The 6546-nt window shown below is 45.4% G+C and overlaps 1 protein-coding gene across 4 annotated transcripts in view; it reads left to right on the top strand.

Annotated features, from left to right (window-relative positions):
• Window positions 1-1148: 1148 nt before the first annotated feature.
• SLC11A2 (solute carrier family 11 member 2) overlaps window positions 1149-6546 on the top strand; it is a 47370-nt gene continuing 41972 nt past the window's right edge. Inside the window, exon 1 of one of the 4 annotated variants that reach the window (XM_023513596.1) lies at window positions 1149-1213. In XM_023513596.1, coding sequence (XP_023369364.1) covers window positions 1165-1213 — 49 coding nt within the window. In that variant the 5' untranslated portion in view covers window positions 1149-1164. Of the gene's footprint in view, window positions 1214-2362; window positions 2472-4235; window positions 4286-4496; window positions 4697-6546 lie in introns of those variants that run through there. The other 3 variants (XM_012805643.2, XM_023513597.1, XM_023513598.1) reach the window with 3 other exon arrangements.

The following is a 6546-nucleotide window of genomic DNA, read 5'->3' as shown; positions in this document are numbered from 1 at the left end:
CAACGCCGGGTTATTTTTTGGTTGTAGCCGTCATTGTTGTTTGGCGGGCCCAGGCTGGATTCGAACCTGCCACCTTGGGTGTATGTGGCTGGCATCTTAGCCACTTGAGCCACAGGCGACGAGCTGCAGATTTTCTTTAAAACTACCTGCTACTTGTCTAGGCGCCCGTAGCACAATTGATTACAGCGCCAGCCACATACACTGAGGCTGGTAGGTTTGAACCTGGCTGGGGCCTGCTAAACAATCTACTGAGGGTGACATAGTGAGATTCTGTCTCAAAAACAAAACAAACATACAAACAAAAAAAACCCTACCAGCTACCTGAAAGTAATAACTGCTTTTTTCCCTCCTGTGTCTCACCCTTGTCTTTCCAGGTTTATCCTCTAAATTATTTCCCTGAGGCAAATGTCCTCCCTCCTTCCAGAAAGAGAAATTCTGATTTCTCTGACATGCCCTGGATTTCTTTCTTGCAGTCTCAGGGTTTTTCCCTATCTTTTTCTTTTCCATCAGGAACTGAGCCCTGAGTTTACCTGACTCTGTTGTCTGCCTTTGGATCATTGATTGACCAGGCTGATGCCAGCGGTTCCTTCAGATCCCAAGGGATAGATAGGGTTGCATTTTCACTTACACTCTGAAATTCCTCATAATTGCCTCAGTGCTGCACGTAGGTATGTGGAAAATACATATGGACTGTCAGGTATGGGGTTAATTGGTTTCACCTCCTGTTTCAGGGGAGCAGAGTCCTATCGTACTTGTATACCTGGTACAAGTGCCCAAACCAGCTTCATTCCGAGGGGAGCTGCAAAAGGAAGTGTTAGCCTGCCCCTTTCATCCACTGGCACTCACAGGCCCACCACCAGCTCCTGCTCCTGCTGATGGGACAGAGATGAAATCTCAGAATAAAAGTTTTTGAACTTGATAAATTGTTAATTAATATCTAGGAGTGGCAGATACATAATGCTTCCCTTTCATGGCAGGTCAAAGATGACATCTGATTATGCTTTGGAGGGTGTGGTTTGCCTCTTGAAATTCCATGCCAGTCTTTACCAGTGCTGTGTTGTTTCCGGCAGCCTAAAGTGCCTGCTCTTATCTAACAGAGGGAGGTGCAGCTGTCTTTATAAATAAAGGGGCTGGCGCTAGGAAAAATCAAACCAGTTCAGCACCATGAGGAAGAAGGAGGCTAAGATGGATGCAGCTCCACAGTGTGAGCTAAGTAAGTAGCCTGCAGGTGTGCAACAACCCAGGGGAGCTGCCCAGCCGAGCAGACCTGGAAGGTGGACAAGAACAGCTCCAGCCATTTTATTTCCTACTCATAGGTGAAGTTCCTAAAGGAAAGGTGCTGGTCTGGAGGCACTTTGTCAATCCTTTCTGAAACTCCACAGATGGGTTGTAGAGAGATTCTCAGAACTAACTTGTGGATTTTCTTTTCTCTCCAGGAGAAATTCTGAATGGAAACTAACCTGCTCCAGGAAGCTGATGATGTTTGGCTCAATTTTGTTTTGATATTTGGTTTGATTTTGGTCCCGGAGCTCGTTTTTCCTTTGCACTTTATTTATGTATTTATCTTGAAGTTCACTCACTCTTCCTCATATTTTGGACTCTCTTACTAACTAATAAAAATTTCTCCTATAAGTTTCTTACTTGAAGAAAGAAGCTCGGTTATCTTTAAAACCGTCAGCGTGGTGGTGGTGGTAGCGTGTCTAAGAATGTTTCTGGTAGCTTTAAATGACACTGCAGGAAAATCAGGGTGACTTGTCAAACCATTCAGTCTCCGCACTTGACCAGTTCGGCTGGGCAGGCACTCATCTTCAGAGGAAAATTCTCCGCAAGAGGTTGAGGCTGGGGAGGGAGTAGGATTGTTTTGGGGTAAGTAGAGTTAAAGTCCGGGAGAAGTGAGTTAGCTGGGCGTGATGGAGGAAAATAATTCACTACTGGGGTTTGGGAGTAGGACACCCAAGGCAGTCGAACTGGCTACGCTAGCTGATGTTTTGAGGTTCCTCCCAGGTGTGGGATGTTCTTGCTGGTGCAGCAGATACTATGATGTGGCTCTGGGGCAAGTGTAAATAGTGCTGCCAGGTAGCTATCCTTCGTAGCCTCATAGAGTTCGGTCTGCAGAAGAAAAGGGGTTTACTGTCTGTACCTGACAAGAGTCGGAGGCGAACTACCGCAGGAGTCTCTTCTGTGTTCAGGGTGTCCACCGATCGTAACTCCAAATCCACGCATTCTGTAGGTAGAACCAGCTCAGGCAGGGTCCCACCCCTAGCCTGACCCCTGTGTGGGCGGAGCCTCGTACTCGCTCTGCTGGCCACGCGAACGGCCGCTGCGGGTAATCCAGCCAATAGGAATGTGCGGCTGCCGTCCTGTCGGCCAATCGCAGGGAGGGTAGGAGGTTGGCCAGCTTGGCGCTGGCTCCCTGGTTATGGAGCCGCCGGCGCTGGGGCAACGTGTCAGGTGGTTGCGAAGCTGTTAAGGTGAGCGAGAGGCGAGGTCAGGGGTCACGGCAGTAGCTCTCTCCTGACAGGCAGGGAGAGTTTTGGGCTGCTGGACGGCCAGCCTGGGGCAGGCTCCCGGTCCGGTGTGGGGCACCGGCGCTCGGTGCGGGGCTTCGAGGGGAAGTGCGGGCAGCGAGGGCCTGAGTTGCCCGGCGCCGGGTCTAGGAGACTGATGAAGTCAGATTATTCGAAGGAAGTCCGAGAGGAGGGCCCGGGGAACGGCGGGCTGGGGGTGGAGGGGAGCGAACGTCGGTGGTCCCAGAGGCCTGACCCCTTCCCCGCCGCGGCCTAGGACAAATGGCCCAACTGGCGCGCCGGGACCCACGGTAGCGGGTTGGCTGACTCGCTTCAACAGCGCGGAGGAGTCCAGGGACCACAGGGCAAAGTCTCCCGGGGCCTCCCTTCTCCTGGGCCCGCTCCAACCCCACCTCGACAAAAACACTCATTTCAGTCCCGCTGACGTGGAGCGCCCTCCAGATGAAGGGCCTGGGCCGGCGGCTAAGTAGTTGTGTGTAGATTGGTTTTTGCGCAGCTCTCTGCCCCCCTCTGGATCCTAGGCTCTGAGAGAAGGCGATTTCTGTAGGGGTATGTTACACATTAGTGGGCTGGATGCTTCTCCAGCTGTTAGGAGTGATAAATCCCTTTTAAAGCTTTTGCTTACTTTTTGATATTACTCCTTTGGATTTTTTTTTTCATTTTGGTTTTCTCCAAATTCCCGACCTCATATATCAGATTGTTTTCAAAGAGCATCATTGGGGGGAGAAGTTGAAGAACTTGAGCTTACATTTCCTGTGTGTAAAATGAAGACGTTCTCCTATTGTCTATGCTTTAAAGGAGTATTATGAAATTAAAGGCATGTGATATTTTGTGGAAAGCAAAAACAAAAAATTATGTGGAAGGAGAGCCCACAGGGGTAAATAGGCTTCTAGAAACTTTTGCTGGCATGATTTTATTGTGTTGACGAAAACGGGGGGGGGGGCTATGTTTACCTTGACTTCTTTGGAGTATGAAGCCTGATCAGTTTGCATCACTTGTGTAAAAATCCTTTGAGCAAGTTGCTTAGCCTCTTTGTTCTTTTGTTCCACATACTTAAAATTGGGATTGATAATATCAGTCTTAACAGGTTGTTGGTATTAAATTAGTTAAGACCCATGAAGTGCTTAGAATAGTCCTGGCCTGTAGGAGTTTTTGTTATTATACCTACATGTTCCTTCTTTCTCCTTGAAGTGTCTAAAGAATTCTAACGTTTTATTTATTCTTTGTTCAGAATCCCTAGACCTATTGCCAGTGAACCCTCAGGCCTGTGCTTTCCATACGCATCATTAACTTTGATCTGAGAGTATGGTGTAATTTACATGTGACTATAGGCTTTTTCTGCTGGGTGTTTGTTTTATTAAATAACATTGGAGATTATCACCATACTAAGTCATTTACTGTGATGTGTGTGTTGGGTAAATGAGACCTGAGAACTTTGGCTGTTTATTTTTTTAGGGGAGGGGCATTTCATTCACTGTCTTGCTTGGCCTAGACGGTTTATTTTGGATCCAATACCAAAAAGGCCAGGATTGCAGCATACTTGGTTTCTCATGTTTCCGGAAAGGCTGTGGGACTCAAGAGGGGAATTTCTGGGTAGCCTGGCAGCACTTTTTGTTAAGGAATGGGGAAGCTTCATATAAATCTAATCTTACCCTACTGTTAGGAAATCAGCAGTACTCCTTAGATTACTCTGCAGAGCTACTAAACAGCTTTGGTTCAGTTTTAACTCATTGAAGTTTGGAGAATGGATCTACAAAGTAAGATCTTTTCTGTTTAACTTTAAGTGCTAAGAGTTTGGGTGGGTGTGGTTGAATAAAAAATGTTTTTATTCTCTGCCTCTTCACCATGCCCGTAAATACATGTCTGCCTCTTCACCATGCACATAAACACATCTCTGCCTCTTCACCATTCACGTAAATACAAATGTCTGCTGACAGGCTTATGTCCTTTCTATGGGCTTAAAAATCTCTTTCCAATTCAGATTCCCTTGGTGCTATCTGGGAGACTCTATTGGAAGTCTATTTTGCTTCCTAATTCTCCCCTTCAGAGAAACCACTGTTTTTGTATGCATAGCAATATAAAGAACTATCACAAAAGGAGAACCGGTGAATTTGTGAAAAGGAATACTGAAGCAGCATGCTGGCTGGATTTGGCTGAGTTCACATGGTGTAAGTTTAGTTTTTTAGCTTTGGAACGAGACAGTTTAATCCTTTGTTAGGGAGAAAAGTTAGATGAGTCTTGGTGAGAGTGAAGGACAGTTATTTGTTATTTTTTAGAGACAGAGTCCCACTTTATCGCCCTCCGTAAAGTGCTGTGGTGTCACAGCTCATAGCAACCTCTGGCTCTTGGGCTTAAGCGCTTCTCTTGCCTCAGCCTCCCAGTTAGCTGGGACCACAGGCTGCCACCACAATACCCGGTTATTTTTTGTTGCATTTTGGCCAAGCGCCGCCCAGTTTTTGAAATCTTTGTATCTGTGCTTGGGTAAAAAGACAAGGAATGACACCTTTAAAGAGTTGAGTGTGTTTGAGGCATAAAGTGAAGGCTGCTGCCCTAATGTTGTCATTATCATCTCTCTGAGTCTCTGTGCTTTGAATAAAATGTTTTGGAAGGGAAGGCAGGGGCCTTTGAATGAGCAGAATATAAGGGGTTAGAAGACCTAGACCACGACTGGGCTGGGTGGCTCACACCTTTAGTCCCAGGAACTTGAGTGTGAGGCTCTCTTAAGACCAGGAGTGTGACTGGTCTGAGTAATAAAATGAGACCCCTGTCTTCAAAATAAAAAATATTAATTGGCCTCTGGAAACACAAAGAAGAGCCCTCTAGGTATAATCAGGAATATTATGGCTACAATGAAACAACATAGAGTAGAACCTCCATAATTGACCTCCTCCCTACATTGACCCCCCCTCCTTAAATTGACCTAATTTTCATAGACTGGACATGCACCCTATGTTTGTATCAGCACCATAGGCCTAGTTCCTTATGTTGGCTACCTGCGTGTGTTGACCAGTTTGTTACAGTCCCTTGGGTGGTCAACTTACAGGGGTTCTACTCCACATATATTGTAAAGTATATTTTAATGAAATCAGAATGGAACCTAAAACAATTGGCTAGGAATGACAGAAATATATTTATTGCCTAACTCTTCCTCCACTTTTAACTTAAGGTCAGAGTAATTTATACTTTTTAGTATAAACACCAAAGTTTCCTGTAAAGATGGAGATGGAGAAATTAGGGTTCTTACTGTCCTTGTGCTATTGCTGGCAGGTCATTTTGAATGGGTTTTTTGTTTTGGCTTTACTCATCTGGTGTTTATTAAAACTAGGTAACAAAAGGAGAAGACTACAAGTTAATTATTAAAATTTTAACAGGTTCTGGCTCGGTGCCTACAAGCCGCTAGGGCACCAGCCACATACATTAGAGTTGGCGGGTTCAAATCCAGTCCGGGCCTGCCAAACAACAGTGATAACTGCAACCAAAAAATAGCTGGTTGTTGTGGTGGGCACCTGTAGTCCCAGCTACTTGGGAGGCTGAGGCAAGAGAATCGCCTAACCCCAAGAGTTGGAGGTTGCTGTGAGCTGTGACGCTACGGCACTCTACCCGGGGTGACAGCTTGAGACTCTGTCTCAAAAAAAAGGAAAAGAAATTGTAACAGGTTCTAAAGAGCAGAGGAGGCTTATAGGAGAGTGGAGAATCTTGTTTGTGTTATCCATGTGTGATATTTATTTGCTTTAAGAAAAGAAACAAGAAATACATGCCCAAAATTTAAATCAGTCTACATTTGGAGGCCAGTAAATGAGTTGAATATAATCTGATGGTAATTGTTCTTCATATTTGCCAAAGAAAATCTACTTATTAAGCAAGTCTGAGGGCAAAACATTTTGAGGCAAGAAGTAGGTAACCTACTAGATTAATTGAGAATTTATTTTTTTTTCTTCTTCTTCTTCTTCTTTTTTTTTTTTTTTTTTTTGAGACAGAAGCTTGCTCTGTTGCCCAGGCTGGAGTGCAGTGGTCTTAT

This window comes from Otolemur garnettii, unplaced genomic scaffold (genome assembly GCF_000181295.1).
Source record: "Otolemur garnettii isolate 467f Iridium unplaced genomic scaffold, OtoGar3 scaffold00043, whole genome shotgun sequence".
NCBI classification, from domain to species: Eukaryota; Metazoa; Chordata; class Mammalia; order Primates; family Galagidae; genus Otolemur; species Otolemur garnettii.
This window is presented reverse-complemented; position numbering and strand designations above follow the sequence as displayed.